The sequence below is a fragment of the Aquarana catesbeiana genome, linkage group LG04 (assembly GCF_042186555.1).
Source record: "Aquarana catesbeiana isolate 2022-GZ linkage group LG04, ASM4218655v1, whole genome shotgun sequence".
In the NCBI taxonomy this organism is placed as follows: Eukaryota; Metazoa; Chordata; class Amphibia; order Anura; family Ranidae; genus Aquarana; species Aquarana catesbeiana.
This window is the reverse complement of record NC_133327.1, coordinates 127529700-127550573: the sequence shown is the minus strand read 5'-3', so window position 1 is coordinate 127550573 and position 20874 is coordinate 127529700. Positions and strand designations below refer to the sequence as shown.

The window sequence follows — 20874 nt, the reverse complement described above, 5'->3', positions numbered from 1 at the left end:
AGAGAACTCCATAGTGTAGACTGAACCACAGTAGTTTTAATGAAGAAAGGGTAATACAATTACATTTGTGAAGACAAGCATGTAAAAACAAGCATGTAAAAACAGCCGACACCTGTCACTGAGAAGCGCAATGACGTCAGTACATCCACCTCCCATATGTGGTGGTGGTGCACTATCGCTACAAGGTGGTTTTGTCAGCACTTGTATACACGTTGGTTTGGATTGTGTTTTCAACTAATCATCACAGTCGTATTCAAGCATTTACTTTGGACACATTTAATTGTTCTGGACTTCTTCAATATATTTTTTTATCACTATTTATTTCACTGTCAGTTCTGCTCTTTTGATATAATGCTGATTTTACTGTTGTGGGTTTAGTAACATTTTAATGCCCCGTACACACAGTCGGATTTTCCGATGGAAAATGTCCGATCGGAGCTTGTTGTCGGAAATTCCGACCGTGTGTGGGCTCCATCAGACATTTTCCATCGGATTTTCCGACACACAAAGTTGGAGAGCAGGAGATAAAATTTTCCGAAAATCCGTTGTCGGAAATTCCGATCGTGTGTTCACAAATCCGACGGACAAAGTGCCACGCATGCTCAGAATAAATAAAGAGATGAAAGCTATTGGCCACTGCCCCGTTTATAGTCCCGACGTACGTTTTTTACGTCACCGCGTTCAGAACGATCGGATTTTCCGACAACTTTGTGTGACCGTGTGTATGCAAGACAAGTTTGAGCCAACATCCGTCGGAAAAAATCCATGGATTTTGTTGTCGGAATGTCCGAACAAAGTCCGACCGTGTGTACGCCCTATAAGGATGTTTTCCCATCTCTACATTTCAAAATGTGCAAAAATGTGTTTTTACATGTTTAGAAAGCGTCCCTGTCATGTGTACGGCACCATTCGTAAAACACTAGTCAAGGACCTAAGCTGCAGATTCCTAGCAGTGACAAGTGTTATTGAACTCTAAATACAATTTCCATCACTTTTAATGCAGAGTTGGAGCCTCCATCAGAGAAATCAATCCGCTGGTGTACACAGAGCACAGAGGAGAAGGATAAATGTGACAATTGGAGTGTTGCAAGCGAAGGAAGCATTGAATGCATTCAGGCTTCCTATGCAGAAGAATGCATTACAAAAGTTCTGGTGAGTGAGACATTTCTAGAATGAATAAGAACACAAGTTGGGATTTATGCTGGAATGGGCCCATTTCAATTACCAGACCCTTGAGGCATTCCTTGCTGCTTATTCACTACAATTTCCCACTTTACTATTCTATGAAACTGTCCAGTCCAGTATTTCAACACAGAATACGATCAAAGATGGCCATATTGTTACTGATTTGTGTGTTGATACACTGGAGCACAGTGTACACTCAGAGCATTTGTAATTACTGGTGAAACTGCAAAAACTGTCAAACATGTTGGATTTGCTTTGTTTTGGGGAAGGGACACCAAAGATAAAAGTGAAATAAGTGAACATTAGTAAAGTGGAGCTTATGTAGACTTGTTAGGATAGGGGTTCAAAAATGGATGAATAGTAAATATAAAAGGTCAGAATAGGAAAATTGAAAATCCCAGTAAAATAGGAATATATTCAGGAAATAGGTACCCCAAACCTTAACAAAAAAGGATTTGTCAGCTCAGAGTAATTCCAAGTCAATATGGCATTATGCCGATTTAGTGGTAATTTTGTCATGTATGGAGTTCTCCATTAAGCTGCCTAAAGCCGCGTACACACGAGCGGAATGTCCGACAGAAAAAGGCCGACGGAAGCTTTTCATTTTCTATTCCGATTGTGTGTGGGCCCTATCTGACTTTTTTTCTCGAAAATTCTGATGGACCTAGAAATGGAACATGTTCTAAATATTTCCGACGGAACCAATTCCTATCGGGAAAACCGCTCGTCTGTATGCTGTTCCAATGGACCAAAAACTATGCATGCTCTGAAGTAAGTACGAGACGGAAGCTATTAGCTACTGGCTATTGAACTTCCTTTTTCTAGTCCCGTCGTACGTGTTGTACGTCATCTCATTCTGGACGGTCGGACTTTGGTGTGATCATGTGTATGCAAGTCCGCTTGAGCAGAATTCCGTCGGAATTCCTTCGGAGAAACCTTCAGAGTTTATTCTGAAGGCAAAACCGGTTGTGTGTACGCGACATAAGAGCACCTTTTCTCTTCTTCTGAAGCATTACAGCCATGAATGTGCAATAACATTCTCAAACACTAATTTCTTTTAAACTACTCCTGGGGTCTAAGAAGGTAGTAGAATCTTGAACAGCATTTGGAAATTGACATCTTAGCTAGGAGTTTAAGTGCAAAAAAAAAAGCAAAAGCTATCAGTAGTGAGCCACACTCATTTGGTCATGTATTAGGAACTTATTCCAGGGTGTTAATGCATTGAAGAACTTGGAATGCTGAGAAAGGTAGAGGCTGAGAACACAGACAATAAGCAGCTGAGCTATGAGTAAGCACTTGGACAAGTGTGAAACGTGTTAGCCTGTGATCTGTACACTCTGTCTATGATGTCCTGTATCTGATGTGTTCCTGATTTTAAAATAAAGAAACTTGGATTATTACTTCCTGGAGTGCGGCTGTCCAGATCTTCTCGTTTGCACATAGTCTCTACTAGCATGAGCCAGCACCTGGAACCTCTCATCTCTGGAGAGCAAGATCAGTTTTACACCTGGTGAGACCTAAACTAGTGCGGTATAACTTTTGTATTGCAGCTGAATGGCCGGTTTAGGTGCGACGGTGCTAAATACACTATGGGGGTTATTTACGAAAGGAAAATCCACTTTGCACTGCAAGTGCACTTGGAAGTGCAGTCGCTGTAAATCCGAGGGGGACAAGCAAGGAAAATATAAAACAGCATTTTAGCTTGCACATGATTGGATGATAAAATCAGCAGAGCTTCCCCTCATTTCAGATCTACCCCTTAGATTTAACGCGACTGCCCTTCCAAGTGCACTTGTAGCGCAAAGTGGATTTGCCTTTCGTAAATAACCCCCAATATGTGCGAGTGTGTGTATGTATGTGTATATATATATTTGCACTGAAGCTTCCTTTAGACAACCACTGTCACATTTATGTTGAATGTTTAACATTGTCACCATACACATCACCACAAAATAGTTTTCAGCTTTAAGTAGAAAAAACAAACACACATTTTGAAGTGTGCAAAGCAGCTCTCCAGGGTAAGGGTAATGTCCCTAAATTCATCTTCAGAGCAACACTTACATTTAAATCACTTATCATACTATGTACCACTTGGATTTTAATTACCTTAATCATGACTTATTTTCTTCCATATTTTCATGGTCATTAAACACAATTAATATAAATTAATATAAATATAAAAGCAAAATGCAAATATATTACCCTAAGGTAAAATTGTAAATCATGTAAAAAAAGGCTAAAACATTTTAATATTTTACACTATTTGCTGGGTACAGAGCTGAATCACTTTCACACTGGGGCATTTTTCAGGCACTTTTGTGATAAAAATAGCGCCTGTAAAGTGCCTGAAAAACGCCTTCCCTGCAGCCCCAGTGTGAGAGCCTGAGTGCTTTCACACTGGGGCAGTGCGCTTGCAGGATTCTAGAAAAAGTCCTACAAGCAGCATCTTTAGGGTGGTGAAAGATCGGTATATACACCGCTCCTGCCCATTGAAATGAATGGGCAGCGCTGCCGAAGCGCTTCAGCGGCAGTGTTTTTCGGGCACATTTAACCCTTACTTTGGCCACTAGCGGGGTTAAAAGCTTCCTGCCAGCAGCTGAAAAGCACCGCTAAAACGACGGTGAAGTGCCGCTAAAACTAGCGGCACTTTACCGCTAACGCCCGGCAAGGCTCAGTGTGAAAGGGCTCTTAGTACAGGGATGATGTTATTGCCATTTGTATGTTTTAGAAATAACATTAAAGACTCTCTAAAATGAAAGAAGTAGATATGTACAGTATATGCTATTATTCTTACGTTCCTGCCCACTACAGGAGTTTCTTATGCTTTTAAGTGGGTGTTGCGTGTCTATCTGTGCATACGTGAGTATGCCAAACCTTCAGTTGGCTCCCCTATTTTATTAAGACAGTATTGTGCCGGTGTGATGTTTTGCTTTTGTGTATTACATTTTTCAGAAAGGCGAAGCTGATGCTGTTGCTCTTGATGCTGGATACCTGTATACAGCAGGAGCATGTGGATTAGTCCCAGCAATGCAAGAGATTTATGATGGTAAGACAAAAAGATATTACAACACTAACATAGTAGTAAAGTTAGTGATAATATTGAAAGTCATTACAAACATGGCTACCGCATACTCTACGATGTAAACGCTGTCTGACCTTTTGAATAAGCAGCACTTGCTATCTGCTTACTTATTTATTAGCAAGTACGAACTTCTAGAGAAAACCTGTACTGAGTGGAATACATTGCCTGCAGTTGTTGACATTCCTTACCTTTCCACCCATTCCTTCATTTTTCTTTTTTACATTAATAGGGTTGCAAAAGTCCGCACCATTTGTATTGTCTGAACTGTCAAGGCTTTCCCCATTTAACTACCTTAAAGTGCATCCTTCTTTGTTAAATGACAGATGAGTTCACAGTTTCAACTAACTGCACTATCTACTTGACTTACTGTAGAAACATGAAAGTTGTAGCTAGACCCCCTGGATATTTGCCAGGTCCTAGGCCCGTACATAGACAGTTTTATGGATGATTTAAAAAATAATGAAGATGACCGTGCCAAGATGGTAGCAATGCTCTTAACCCAGCCTGCTGCTATCTAATTGAGGAACCTCAACCAAGGTAGAAATATATAAAAAAGACAGCACTATACATGGGTGTGTACAAAATTAGTGATCAAAAACAATAATAATATATATACTGTGATAAATTCTAATATTATGCTTATTGAACCCCATTATACAGTATCTCACAAAAGTGAGTACACCCCTCACATTTTTGTAAATATTTTATTCTATCTTTTCATGTGACAACACTGAAGAAATGACACTTTGCTACAATGTAAAGTAGTGAGTGTACAGCTTGTATAACAGTGTAAATTTTCTGTCCCCTCAAAAAAACTCAACACACAGCCATTAATATCTAAACCGCTGGCTACAAAAGTAAGTACACCCCTAAGTGAAAATGTCCAAATTGGGCCCAAAGTGTCAATATTTTGTGTGGCCACCATTATTTTCCAGCACTGCCTTAACCCTCTTGGGCATGGAGTTCACCAGTGATTCACAGGTTGCCACTGGATCCCTCTTCCACGTCTCCATGATGACATCACGGAGCTGGTGGATGTTAGAGACCCTGCGCTCCTCCACCTTCCGTTTGAGGATACCCCACAGATGTTCAATAGGGTTTAGGTCTGGAGACATGCTTGGCCAGTCCATCACCTTTACCCTCAGCTTCTTTAGCAAGGCAGTGGTCGTCTTGGAGGTGTGTTTGGGGTTGTTAAGTTGGAATACTGCCCTGCAGCCCAGTCTCCGAAGGGAGGGGATCATGCTCTTCTTTAGTATGTCACAGTACACATTGGCATTCATGGTTCCCTCAATGAACTGTAGCTCCCCAGTCCCGGCAACACCCAAACCATGACACTCCCACCACCATGCTTGACTGTAGGCAAGACACACTTGTCTTTGTACTCCTCACCTGGTTGCCACCACACACGCTTGACACCATCTAAACCAAATAAGTTTATCTTGGTCTCATCAGACCACAGGACATGGTTCCAGTAATCCATGTCCTTAGTCTGCTTGTCTTCAGCAAACTGTTTGTGGGCTTTCTCGTGCATCATCTTTAGAAGAGGCTTCCTTCTGGAACGACAGCCATGCAGACCAATTTGATGCAGTGTGCGGTGTATGGTCTGAGCACTGACAGGCTGACCCCCCACCCCTTCAACCTCTGCAGCAATGCTAGCAGCACTCATATGTCTATTTCCCAAAGACAACCTCTGGACATGATGCTGAGCATGTGCACTCAACTTCTTTGGTCGACCATGGTGAGGCCTGTTCTGAGTGGAACCTAACCTGTTAAACCGCTGTATGGTCTTGGCCACCGTGCTGCAGCTCAGTTTCAGGGTCTTGGCAATCTTCTTGTAGCCTAGGCCATCTTTTTGTAGAGCAACAATTCTTTTTTTCAGATCCTCAGAGAGTTCTTTGCCATTAGGTGCCATGTTGAACTTCCAATGACCAGTATAAGAGAGTGAGAGCGATAACACCAAATTTAACACACTTGCTCCCCATTCATACTTGAGACCTTGTAGCACTAACGAGTCACATGACATTGGGGAGGGAAATGGCTAATTGGGCCCAATTTGGACATTTTCAATCAGGGGTGTACTCACTTTTGTTGTCAGCGGTTTAGACATTAATGGCTGTGTGTTGAGTTATTTTGAGGGGACAGCAAATTTACACTGTTATACAAGCTGTACACTCACTACTTTACATTGTAGCAAAGTGTCATTTCTTCAGTGTTGTCACATGAAAAGATATAATAAAATATTTACAAAAATGTGAGGGATGTACTCACTTTTGTGAGATACTGTATATTAACAAAATTGCAGTGCTAATGATGTTCAAAAAAAAATTTGTATCATAAACAAAACAAAAACACAAAACAAAAAGTGACAAAATGGCAATAATCCAATATATGAGTGTGTAGTTCTGTGAAAAAAACATATATCAAAAGCAAAAAATATACTCAAACTCAGTAATGTGTCACAAAAATGTCTCAATAATCCAGCAGTTCATATCAAATCACACACACTGTATAGCAAATTCCGTGTGTGATCTCAGAAGACGTCCAAGTGCAACTTGACAATTTACTTCTCTCTTCTTATATACTAACACCTCACCAAGTGAATTATCCGCCACCGCTTATGATCGAAATCACTCACCAACATTAATCACTGATAATAAATGAACCAGTAAATGGGCATTTTCCCTTATAGGGCACAATCATCTGCAAATCTCTAATGGATCTTCTCTGCACTCTTCCACTGATCTCAAGCGATATTTCCAGAGAAGTGAAACCCAGTATAGGAAAGAAAGCTCAGTGTAGCATAAAATCCTTGAAAACATATCTCCAATTTATTAAAATTATGATACACTCACATTTGGAAATGTCTCCAACGACACAGGTTTACAAGCATAAAATCATGTACGGGTCAGTACATGTACCGATCAAACGTGTTGACTACACCTCTAAACCTCCAAAAGTGCCACTTCCCCAACACAGACTTCCAATGACGAAACCTGCGTAGGCCTGGTGTTTGGAGGTGTCGTCATCACGTTAGATCAGGTATTGGAAGATTCTGAGCCGACCCGTACATGATTTTATGCTTGCAAACCTGTGTCAGAGAAGACACTTCCAAATGTGAGTGTATCGTGATTTTAATAAATTGTTTTAAAGGATTTTATGCTATGCTGAGCTTTCTTTTCTATACTGGGTTTCACCTCTCTGGAGATATCGCTTGAGATCAGTGGAAGAGTGCAGAGAAGATCCATTAGAGATTTGCAGATGATTGTGCCCTATAAGGGAAAATGTCCGTTTACTGGTTATGATTTCGATCATAAGTGGTGGCGGATAATTCACTTGATGTGGTGGTAGTATATAAGAAGAGAGAAGTAAATTGTCAAGTTGCACTTGGACGTCCTCTGAGATCACACATAGAATTGGCTATATGTGTGATTTGATATGAACTGCTGGACTATTGAGACATTTTTGTGACACATTAAAGAGTTTGAGTATATTTTTTGTTTTTGATATATGTTTTATTCACAGAACCACACTTGTATATTGGATTATTGCCATTTTGTCACTTTTTGTTTTGTGTTTTGTTTATGATACAAAGTCTTTTTTGAACATCATTAGCATCATCAGCACTGCAAGATTGTTAATATATAATAGAGTTCAATAAGGATAATATTAGAATTTAGCACAGTATATATACTGTATATATATATATATATATATACAGTGGGGACGGAAAGTATTCAGACCCCTTTAAATTTTTCACTCTTTGTTTTATTGCAGTCATTTGCTAAAATCATTTAAGTAAGAAAAACACAGAATTGTTGACATTTTTGCAGATTTATTAAAAAAGAAAAACTGAAATATCACATGGTCCTAAGTATTCAGACCCTTTGCTGTGACACTCATATATTTAACTCAGGTGCTGTCCATTTCTTCTGATCATCCTTGAGATGGTTCTATACCTTTATTTGAGTCCAGCTGTGTTTGATTATACTGATTGGACTTGATTAGGAAAGCCACACACCTGTCTATATAAGACCTTACAGCTCACAGTGCATGTCAGAGCAAATGAGAATCGTGAGTTCAAAGGAACTCCCTGAAGAGCTCAGAGACAGAATTGTGGCAAGGCACAGATCTGGCCAAGGTTACAAAAAAAATTCTGCTGCACTTAAGGTTCCTAAGAGTACAGTGGCCTCCATAATCCTTAAATGGAAGATGTTTGGGATGACCAAAACCCTTCCTAGATCACTCTGTGGCTGAGCTCCAGAGATGCAGTCGGGAGATGGGAGAAAGTTGTAGAAAGTCAACCATCACTGCAGCCCTCCACCAGTCGGGGCTTTATGGCATAGTGGCCTGACGGAAGCCTCTCCTCAGTGCAAGACACATGAAAGCCTGCATGGAGTTTGCTAAAAAAAACACCTGAAGGACTCCAAGATGGTGAGAAATAAGATGCTTTGGTCTGATGAGACCAAGACCAACTTTTTGGCCTTAATTCTAAGCGGTATGTGTGGAGAAAACTAGGCACTGCTCATCACCTGTCCAATACAGTCCCAACAGTGAAGCATGGTGGTGGCAGCATCATGCTGTGGGGGTGTTTTTCAGCTGCAGGGACAGGACGACTGGTTGCAATCAAGGGAAGGATGAATGCGGCCAAGTACAGGGATATCCTGAACGAAAACCTTCTCCAGAGTGCTCAGGACCTCAGACTGGGCCGAAGGTTTACCTTCCAACAAGACAATGACCCTAAGCACACAGCTAAAATAAGGAAGGAGTGGCTTCACAACAACTCTGTGACTGTTCCTGAATGGCCCAGCCAGAGCCCTGACTTAAACCCAATTGAGCATCTCTGGAGAGACCTAAAAATGGCTGTCCACCAACGTTTACCATCCAACCTGACAGAACTGGAGAGGATCTGCAAGGAGGAATGGCAGAGGATCCCCAAATCCAGGTGTGAAAAATTTGTTGCATCTTTCCCAAAAAGACTCATGGCTGTATTAGATCAAAAGGGTGCTTCTACTAAATACTGAGCAAACGGTCTGAATACTTAGGACCATGTGATATTTCAGTTTTTCTTTTTTAATAATTCTGCAAAAATGTCAACAATTCTGTGTTTTTCTGTCAATATGGGGTGCTGTGTGTACATTAATGAGGAAAAAAAATGAACTTAAATGATTTTAGCAAATGGCTTCAATATAACAAAGAGTGAAAAATTTAAGGGGGTCTGAATACTTTCTGTCCCCACTGTATATCTATATATATATTAATTTTGCACACACCCGTGTACAGTCTTTTTTATATACCGTATTTTTACTTGTGGGTGATTTAGCCTTGGTTGGTTGTCTGTAACGACTTCAATAGTGTGAGTTACAGACTCAGAACTTCATACTTCACTCTGACTTTAGCTGCTTCATGCTTGTTCTTTTTAAATTGCTCTATAAGTATTGATGCTAAAGACAACCAGGTAACTGACATTTTAAAAATGAGATCAGCAATGACAGTCCACATATTTCTCTAAATATAGTTTTCCTCTTAGGTGGAACTAAACTATTTCAATCAACTATTTTTAATCCCTGTGCTGCTAGTCTTAATAAACAGGGGAAATTTGTATTTGAGGCTAGTGGACTTTAATGGTATTGTAACAATTTAAAATACACAAAAGTATAAAACAAGTAGATTTTGTTGAATTAACATCAACATGTTAAAACATACATATTTTTTTTAAATATGTCTCTGTCTATTCATTCATGGGAGGGTACAACTAACAAAAAATGTCAGTACTAGTTCATCCTATAACGGTTAAATAACACGCCAATTTAACAGATATAGGATGAACTGGTACTGCCATTTTTTGTTAGTTGTACCCTCCCCTCAATGAATAGAAAGAGATATATTTTAAACAAATATGTATGTTTTAACATGTTGATGTTAATTCAATAAAATCTACTTGTTTTATACTTTTGTGTATTTTAAATTGCTACGGTACCATTAAAGTCCACTAGCCTCAAATACAAATTTCTCCAATCTGATAGGATGTAGGTATCCATTTCTACTATTATTAAACATTTGGCACTCCGATTAAATAGTCTTAGTAAATAGACAGGAAGGTATATTATATTTACTTGTGTTAAACTTTTTTTTTCTTCAGTTGCTTTCTGTTTTCTGTCCTAGGCTAAACGGATGTCATACATCCCATATATCTTCATGGGCATTTTGTTTTCTGTCATTTGAAGGAGGGGAGGAGGGGTTTCTCAACTAAGTATGCCCTCCTGCTGCATGCCTGAGCTAAGGGCAGATGGATTCCAGAAAGCAAATTCTGCATGAAACATCTGCTCTTCAACAAGATGGCCATGGCTATAAATATTGTGTGTGTGTGTATGGGGGGGCGGCTAGATGGATGGGTGAGTTTGCTTTCAAAATGAAGAAAAGAATGAAATAGCATTTTCGGTTTGTGGTGCTCAGATACAATTTAGTTCCACTTTAAGTGCACTACACCAGTAGTTCCTGTGATGTATGTCTACAAGTGATTACTAGTAAACAAGGCTGTATATCTGGACTCTGAAGTCTTAGCTGACCATTGCACAATAAAGTGAAATTTATAGGCTTAACAACTGAATATATTCTAATAGGTTACTAAAACACACATATCCATATGTATGTATGTATGTATGTATGTATTTAATAACTGTTTACTGGTTCTGTCATTATCCCCAGTTATTTGTAGAAAGCAAATAGGGGAAAGGGTTTATGTTGGGGAAATATCAAAGTTTTATTTCTGATTTCATGTAACAGAATGTGCTTGCTTTAACTTATGTGTCTTCTTTTTCATCTCTCAACAGCTGAAGCGTGCAAACAAAAAACAGAAAATATAAAAGGTAATCTTCTTATACTTAAGCCTTGACTTAGATTTCTAATGTGTAGGTGTGGAAGCTCCAGTGTGCAGATAGAGGTCACCAGCCAATACCATAAGTAGACAGGCATAAAACCCGAGATGACTGCTATTCCTGCTATTCTACCCAATCACAGCAGAAAGATGTACATTATTTTTAAAAAGAATCTGCACTTTTTACAGAATAGTCAAATTGTCTTTGTATAATTGAAAGACTGTACAGTGCCTTGCAAAAGTATTCACCCCCTTGGCTTTTTACCTATTTAGTTATATTACTGTAAAAGAGGAAAAACAGACAGCGCAAAACCAATCCTAACAAACAGCAGCTGAACACTGAAGGTCAATATAAAAATCCTTGAATAAACTATCAAAACAAAGCAGTGCAGCGCTTACAAGAAATAAATATAAATATAGAGCCAAGTCCCAAAATATGTCTTGATCCGAAGGAGTGGATAGTCAATGGACGACACACCTACGAGCTGAGAGGAAACTCCTTAGATTGGTGAAAAAAGGTGCTGTGATAAAATAATAGTAGCGATCGTGCATCCACACCAATGTGTTCCGCCACCAGAAGTCTAGGCCGCTTACCTTATTGAGTAGACCTTCTGAACTAACTCAGCGATTCGCTAAGGAAGTCCTTATCCACGGACGATACACGTGCGAGGGGCTACGTGACATCAGTACAGCCACCTACCTGGTTTTCTATTTATATATGTCTTATACTCCAGCACTGGGATCCAGTGCCATCTTTGTGAGTAACGTTTTATTTAAACTAGTCACTTTTATTATATGGAGAGCATTATGTCCTTTTATTTTGTTTCAACATGACTTATATCTGCCGATGAGAATGATATTTGGATATTGCAAGATTCAGTGGAGGACATATGTAGCCAGCCTTTTCATCTTTATGATTACCCTTTTGAAGGGACTGCATGAGTGACCTATCTGTTAGTTCAGAAGGTCTACTCAATAAGGTGAGCTTCTGGTGGTGGAACACATTGGTGTGGATTCACGATCGCTACTAATATTTTATCACAGCACCTTTTTTCACCAATCTAAGGAGTTTCCTCTCTGCTCGTGGGTGTGGCATCCATTGACTATTTACTCCTTCGGATCAAGACATATTTTGGGATTGGCTCTATATTCATATTTATTTCTTCTAAGCGCTGCACTGCTTTGTTTTGATAGTTACATTACTGCCTTTAGTTGTGTTTTTTAAATCTGAATTATATGTGATGGATCAGAACACAATAGTCTAAGTTGGTGAAGTAAAATTAGAAAAATATATACATAAAACTATTTTTCAGAAATAAAAAACTGATCATTGGCATGTGTGTATGTATTCACCCCCTTTGTTATGAAGCACATAAAAAGCTCTGGTGCAAGCAATTATCTTCAGAAGTCGCATAATTAGTGAAATGATGTCCACCTGTGTGCAATCTAAGTGTCACATGATCTGTCATTACATATACACACCTTTTTTGAAAGGCCCCAGAGGCTGCAACATCTAAGTAAGAGGCACCACTAACCAAACACTGCCATGTAGACCAAGGAACTCTCCAAACAAGTAAGATAGAGAGAGAGAGATTTTTTGTGACTTCTGAAGGTAAAAATTGGTTGCACCAGAGCTTTTTATGGGCTTCATAAAGGATTTATAATTGCTCAACTTCACCTTTGACGGTATGCTGGGGCAGCACAGAGCAGTAGTTAGGTGTAGGGATGTAGGCAAAATCCTGTTCTTGTATGTTGTCCCATGACTATCGTGTTATTGGTGTGTTGTTGAATATGCAGACAAATTTGTAGAACAGTGTCTTACCATGTCTTTCACATGTAGCTCATGTTTGTCCAGGTGGAGTATCTGTTTCAGGAATCTTTTCACCTACTGCATTAACACACCAGCAAACCCCAGTGCTGCCATGGCACTGCTGTGGTTGGTAATTGCCCTTTTCATCACACTGTGGAATATAATTACCAATCAACTTAATTTCCAGAGCTTGTTGACGCTCCTTCCAGCATTTTGTCAAGTCTGTCAACATATGCAGAAAATATTAATGATAACAGAATCTGTACATGTACAGTGAGTAGTTTATAGTCATTTAGAGGCAGTTCAGTTTGTTGTCATTTTTTTTAAAGCAAAAAATTTCGTTCAGGACAGAAGTTTATTGGCATTTAAAATGCTAAATGTTTGTACAAAAGGGCAAATGCAGAGAGAGAGGGAGAGAGAGAGAGATAGATTTTTCTTGCATTGTAGGCATTTGGGAGGGGTAAACTGATCAGTACAATCTGTTATGTGGAAAAAACGCTTCTAAATTAAAATGCTCATGAACGCTTATAAACGTGGCTTGTCAAAGTGAAAAAATTGATGTTTTTAAATGTCAGTTACTAGCTGTCAAGTTCCACTTGTACCTCACCACGACAACGTCCCTTACTTGTTTGGAGAGTTCCTTTGTCTTCATGACAGTGTTTGGTTAGTGGTGCCCCTTACTTAGATGTTGCAGCTTCTGGGGCCTTTCAAAAAGGTGTGTATATGTAATGATAGATCATGTGACACTTAGATTGCACACAGGTGGACATCGTTTCACTAATTATGTGACTTCTGGTAAGAGTACTCCACCCGGACAAACACGAGCTATATGTGAAAAGCATGGTAAGACACTGTTCTACAAATTTGTCTGCATATTCAACAACACACCAATAACATGATAGTCATGGGACAACATACAAGAACAGGATTTTGCCTACATCCCTACACCTAACTACTGCTCTGTGCTGCCCCAGCATAACATCAAAGGTGAAGTTGAGCAATTATTAATTCTTTATGAAGCCCATAAAAAGCTCTGGTGCAACCAATTACTTTCAGAAGTCACATAATTAGTGAAACGATGTCCACCTGTGTGCCACCTAAGTGTCACATGATCTATCATTACATATACACACCTTTTTGAAAGGCCCCAGAGGCTGCAACATCTAAGTAAGAGGCACCACTAACCAAACACTGCCATGAAGACCAAGGAACTCTCCAAACAAGTAAGGGACAATGTTGTTGTGAGGTACAAGTGGAACTTGACAGCTGGTAACTGACGGTTAAAAACATCAGTTTTTTCACTTTGACAAGCAGCGTTTATCAGCGATCATTATCATTTTAGTTTAGAAGCATTTTTTCCACATAACAGATTATACTGATCAGTTTACCCCTCCCAAATGCCTACAATGCAAGAAAAATCTCTCTCTCTCTCTCCCTCTCTCTCTGCGTTTGCACTTTTGTACAAACATTTAGCATTTTAAATGCCAATAAACTTCCGTCCTGAACGCAATTTTTTGCTTTAAAAAAAATGACAATAGACTGAACTGCCTCTAAATGACTATAAACTACTCACTGTACATGTACAGATTCTGTTATCATTAATCTTTTCTGTATATGTTGACAGACTTGACAAAATGCTGGAAGGAGCATCAGCAAGCTCTGGAAAAGAAGTTGTTTGGTAATTATATTCCACAATGTGATGAAAAGAGCGATTACCAACCACAGCAGTGCCATGGCAGCACTGGGGTTTGCTGGTGTGTTAACCCAATAGGTGAAAAGATTAATGAAACAGATACTGCACCCGGACAAACATGAGCTACATGTGAAAAGCATGGTAAGACACTGTTCTACAAATTTGTTTGCATATTCAACAACATATCAATAACACGACAGTCATGGGACTATATGTGTGCCATAACACCACCCCACAGATAACTGGGAATGCAGTAAAATGTATGAGGGCACACTCTAGAAGTGGTTGTACATCACAATTTGGTAACTACAGAAGAACATGTTAGTACAATGCGCATTGGCATCACTGTTTGTAATAAAGTTCAAGAGTACCCAGAAAAGGGTAACAATGCTAAAGCTAATCTGAATAAGCCTTGTCGCTATAGCAAAAGAAATGGCTGTGGATACACTTCATTTAATTAAAATCAGTGCATGTTCAAAAAAGAATGAGTTTTTCACCATTACATACACAGACGGGTGAACAACGTTGCATTTATTTGGTTGGGTTTAGATACACTTTAATATATTTTCATGGCAATATAGAAGTGTCATTGTTACATAGGAATGAGCTTGAGTTAAAGTCGAACCACCGGACAAACACGAGCTACATGTGAAAAGCATGGAAAGACACTGTTCTACAAATTTGTCTGCATATTCAACAACACACCAATAATACGATAGTCATGAGACAATATACAAGAACAGCATTTTGCCTACATCCCTACACCTAACTACTGCTCTGTGCTGCCCCAGCATACCGTCAAAGGTGAAGTTGAGCAATTATAAATCCTTTATGAAGCCCATAAAAAGCTCTGGTGCAACCAATTACCTTCAGAAGTCACATAATTAGTTTAAACGATGTTCACCTGTGTGCAATCTAAGTGTCACATGATCTATCATTACATATACACACCTTTTTGAAAGGCCCCAGAGGCTGCAACATCTAAGTAAGAGGCACCACTAACCAAACACTGCCATGAAGACCAAGGAACTCTCCAAACAAGTAAGGGACAATGTTGTTGTGAGGTACAAGTGGAACTTGACAGCTAGTAACTGACGTTTAAAAACGTCAGTTTTTCCACTTTGACAAGCCGCGTTTATCAGTGTTCATGAGTATTTTAATTTAGAAGCGTTTTTTCCACATAACAGATTGTACTGATCAGTTTACCCCTCCCAAATGTCTACAATGCAAGAAAAATCTCTCTCTCTCTCTCTCTCCCTCTCTCTCTGCATTTGCACTTTTGTACAAACATTTAGCATTTTAAATGCCAATAAACTTCTGTCCTGAAAGCAATTATTTGCTTTAAAAAAAATGACAATAGACTGAACTGCCTCTAAATGACTATAAACTACTCACTGTACATGTACAGATTCTGTTATCATTAATCTTTTCTGTATATGTTGACAGACTTAAAAAAATGCTGGAAGGAGCGTCAACAAGCTCTGGAAAAGGGGTTGATTGGTAATTATATTCCACAGTGTGATGAAAAGGGCAATTACCAACCACAGCAGTGCCATGGCAGCACTGGGGTTTGCTGGTGTGTTAACCCAATAGGTGAAAAGATTAATGAAACAGATACTTCACTCGGACAAACACAAGCTACATGTGAAAAGCATGGTAAGACACTGTTCTACAAATTTGTCTGCATATTCAACAACACACCAATAATACGATAGTCATGGGACAACATACAAGAACAGCATTTTGCCTACATCCCTACACCTAACTACTGCTCTGTGCTGCCCCAGCATACCGTCAAAGGTGAAGTTGAGCAATTATAAATCCTTTATGAAGCCCATAAAAAGCTCTGGTGCAACCAATTACCTTCAGAAGTCACATAATTAGTGAAACAATGTCCACCTGTGTGCAATCTAAGTGTCACATGATATATCATTACATATACACACCTTTTTGAAAGGCCCCAGAGGCTGCAACATCTAAGTAAGAGGCACCACTAACCAAGCACTGCCATGAAGACCAAGGAACTCTCCAAACAAGTAAGGGACAATGTTGTTGTGAGGTACAAGTGGAACTTGACAGCTAGTAACTGACGTTTAAAAACGTCAGTTCTTCCACTTTGACAAGCCGCGTTTATCAGCGATCATTATCATTTTAGTTTAGAAGCGTTTTTTCCACATAACAGATTATACTGATCAGTTTACCCCTCCCAAATGTCTACAATGCAAGAAAAATATCTCTCTCTCTCCCTCTCTCTCTGTGTTTGCACTTTTGTACAAACATTTAGCATTTTAAATGCCAATAAACTTCCGTCCTTAACCACTTCAGCCCCGGAAGGATTTACCCCCTTCCTGACCAGAGCACTTTTTACAATTTGGCACTGCGTCGCTTTAACTGCTAATTGCGCGGTCATGCAATGCTGTACCCAAACGAAATTTGCGTCCTTTTCTTCCCACAAATAGAGCTTTATTTTGATGGTATTTGATCACCTCTGCCGCTTTTATTTTTTGCGCTATCAATGGAAAAAGACCGAAAATTTTGAAAAAAAATGATATTTTCTACTTTTTGTTATAAAAAAAATCCATTAAAATCAATTTTAGTCATACATTTAGGCCAAAATGTATTCGGCCACATGTCTTTGGTAAAAAAAATGTCAATAAGCGTATATTTATTGGTTTGCGCAAAAGTTATAGCGCCTACAAACTAGGGTCCATTTTCTGGAATTTACACAGCTTTTAGTTTATGACTGTCTATGTCATTTCATGAGGTGCTAAAATGGCAGGGCAGTACAAAACCCCCCCAAATGACCCCATTTTGGAAAGTAGACACCCCAAGGAAATTGCTGAGAGGCATGTTGAACCCATTGAATATTTTTTTTTTGTCTCAAGTGATTGAGTAATGACAGAAAAAAAAAAAAAAAATTACAAAAAGTTGTCACTAAATGATATATTGCTCACACAGGCCATGGGCATATGTGGAATTGCACCCCAAAATACATTCAGCTGCTTCTCCTGAGTACGGGGATACCAAATGTGTGGGACTTTTTGGGAGCCTAGCCGCGTACGGGGCCCCGAAAAACAAAGAACCGCCTTCAGGATTTCAAAGGGCATAAATTTTTGATTTTACTCCCCACTACCTATCACAGTTTTGAAGGCCATAAAATGCCAAGATGGCACAAACCCCCCCAAATGACCCCATTTTGGAAAGTAGACACCCCAAGCTATTTGCTGAGAGGCATGTTGAGTCCATGGAATATTTTATATTTGGACACAAGTTGCGGGAAAGTGACAATTTTTTTTTTTTTGCACAAAGTTGTCACTAAATGATATACTGCTCAAACATGCCATGGGCATATGTGGAATTACACCCCAAAATACATTCTGCTGCTTCTCCTGAGTACGGGGATACCACATGTGTGGGACTTTTTGGGAGCCTAGCCGCGTACGGGGCCCCAAAAACCAAGCACCGCCTTCAGGATTTCTAAGGGCATAAATTTTTGATTTTACTCCTCACTACCTATCACAGTTTTGAAGGCCATAAAATGCCAAGATGGCACAAACCCCCCCAAATGACCCCATTTTGGAAAGTAGACACCCCAAGCTATTTGCTGAGAGGCATGTTGAGTCCATGGAATATTTTATTTTTTGACACAAGTTGCGGGAAAGTGACAATTTTTTTTTTTTTTTGCACAAAGTTGTCACTAAATGATATATTGCTCACACAGGCTATGGGCTTATGTGGAATTGCACCCCAAAATACATTCTGCTGATTCTCCTGAGTATGGGGATACCACATGTGTGGGACTTTTTGGGAGCCTAGCCGCGTACGGGGCCCCGAAAACCCAGCACCGCCTTCAGGATTTCTAAGGGCGTAAAGTTGTGATTTCACTCCTCACTACCTATCACATTTTTGAAGGCCATAAAATGCCCAGATGGCACAAAACCCCCCCAAATGACCCCATTTTGGAAAGTAGACACCCCAAGCTATTTGCTGAGAGGCATGTTGAGTCCATGGAATATTTTATATTTGGACACAAGTTGCGGGAAAGTGACAATTTTTTTTTTTTGCACAAAGTTGTCACTAAATGATATACTGCTCAAACATGCCATGGGCATATGTGGAATTACACCCCAAAATACATTCTGCTGCTTCTCCTGAGTACGGGGATACCACATGTGTGGGACTTTTTGGGAGCCTAGCCGCGTACGGGGCCCCAAAAACCAAGCACCGCCTTCAGGATTTCTAAGGGCATAAATTTTTGATTTTACTCCTCACTACCTATCACAGTTTTGAAGGCCATAAAATGCCAAGATGGCACAAACCCCCCCAAATGACCCCATTTTGGAAAGTAGACACCCCAAGCTATTTGCTGAGAGGCATGTTGAGTCCATGGAATATTTTATTTTTTGACACAAGTTGCGGGAAAGTGACAATTTTTTTTTTTTTTTGCACAAAGTTGTCACTAAATGATATATTGCTCACACAGGCTATGGGCTTATGTGGAATTGCACCCCAAAATACATTCTGCTGATTCTCCTGAGTATGGGGATACCACATGTGTGGGACTTTTTGGGAGCCTAGCCGCGTACGGGGCCCCGAAAACCCAGCACCGCCTTCAGGATTTCTAAGGGCGTAAAGTTGTGATTTCACTCCTCACTACCTATCACATTTTTGAAGGCCATAAAATGCCCAGATGGCACAAAACCCCCCCAAATGACCCCATTTTGGAAAGTAGACACCCCAAGCTATTTGCTGAGAGGCATGTTGAGTCCATGGAATATTTTATATTTGGACACAAGTTGCGGGAAAGTGACAATTTTTTTTTTTTTTTTTTTGCACAAAGTTGTCACTAAATGATATACTGCTCAAACATGCCATGGGCATATGTGGAATTACACCCCAAAATACATTCTGCTGCTTCTCCTGAGTACGGGGATACCACATGTGTGGGACTTTTTGGGAGCCTAGCCGCGTACGGGGCCCCAAAAACCAAGCACCGCCTTCAGGATTTCTAAGGGCATAAATTTTTGATTTTACTCCTCACTACCTATCACAGTTTTGAAGGCCATAAAATGCCAAGATGGCACAAACCCCCCCAAATGACCCCATTTTGGAAAGTAGACACCCCAAGCTATTTGCTGAGAGGCATGTTGAGTCCATGGAATATTTTATTTTTTGACACAAGTTGCGGGAAAGTGACAATTTTTTTTTTTTTTTGCACAAAGTTGTCACTAAATGATATATTGCTCACACAGGCTATGGGCTTATGTGGAATTGCACCCCAAAATACATTCTGCTGATTCTCCTGAGTATGGGGATACCACATGTGTGGGACTTTTTGGGAGCCTAGCCGCGTACGGGGCCCCGAAAACCCAGCACCGCCTTCAGGATTTCTAAGGGAGTAAAGTTGTGATTTCACTCCTCACTACCTATCACATTTTTGAAGGCCATAAAATGCCCAGATGGCACAAAACCCCCCCAAATGACCCCATTTTGGAAAGAAGACACCCCAAGCTATTTGCTGAGAGGCATGATGAGTACATGGAATATTTTATATTTTGACACAAGTTGCGGGAAAGTGAATTTTTTTTTTTTTTTTTGCACAAAGTTGTCACTAAATGATATATTGCTCAAACATGCCATGGGCATATGTGGAATTACACCCCAAAATACATTCTGCTGCTTCTCCTGAGTACGGGGATACCACATGAGTGGCACTTTTTGGGAGCCTAGCTTCATACGGGGCCCCGAAATCCAATCACCGCCTTCAGGATTTCTAAGAGCGTTAATTTTTGATTTCACTCCTTACTACCCATCACAGTTTTGAAGGCCATAAAATGCCAAGATAGCACAAAACCGCCCCAAAATGACCCCATTTTGGAAAGCAGACACCCCAAGCTATTTGCTGAGAGGCATGGTGAGTATTTTGCAGCTCTCATTTGTTTTTGAAAATGAAGAAAGACAAGAAAAACATATTTTTTTTTTCTTTTTTCAATTTTCAAAAGTTTGTGACAAAAAGTGAGGTCTGCAAAATACTCACTATACCTCTCAGCAAATAGCTTTGGGTTTCTATTTTCCAAAATGGGGTCATTTGGGGGGGGTTTGTGCCATCTGGGCATTACATGGCCTCCGAAACTGTGATAGGCAGTGAAGAGTGAAATCAAAAATTTACGCCCTTAGAAAGCCTGAAGGCGGTGCTTGGTTTTCGGGGTCCCCTATGCGGTTAGGCTCCC

At 39.8% G+C, this 20874-nt stretch overlaps 1 protein-coding gene across 1 annotated transcript in view; it reads left to right on the top strand.

Annotated features, from left to right (window-relative positions):
* Positions 1–20874, top strand: part of LOC141139454 (serotransferrin-A-like) — a 320870-nt gene that overhangs the window by 184209 nt on the left and 115787 nt on the right. Inside the window, exons 9-11 of the mRNA XM_073625549.1 lie at positions 1004–1152; positions 4138–4231; positions 11098–11133. Coding sequence (XP_073481650.1) covers positions 1004–1152; positions 4138–4231; positions 11098–11133 — 279 coding nt within the window. The remainder of the gene's footprint in view (positions 1–1003; positions 1153–4137; positions 4232–11097; positions 11134–20874) is intronic.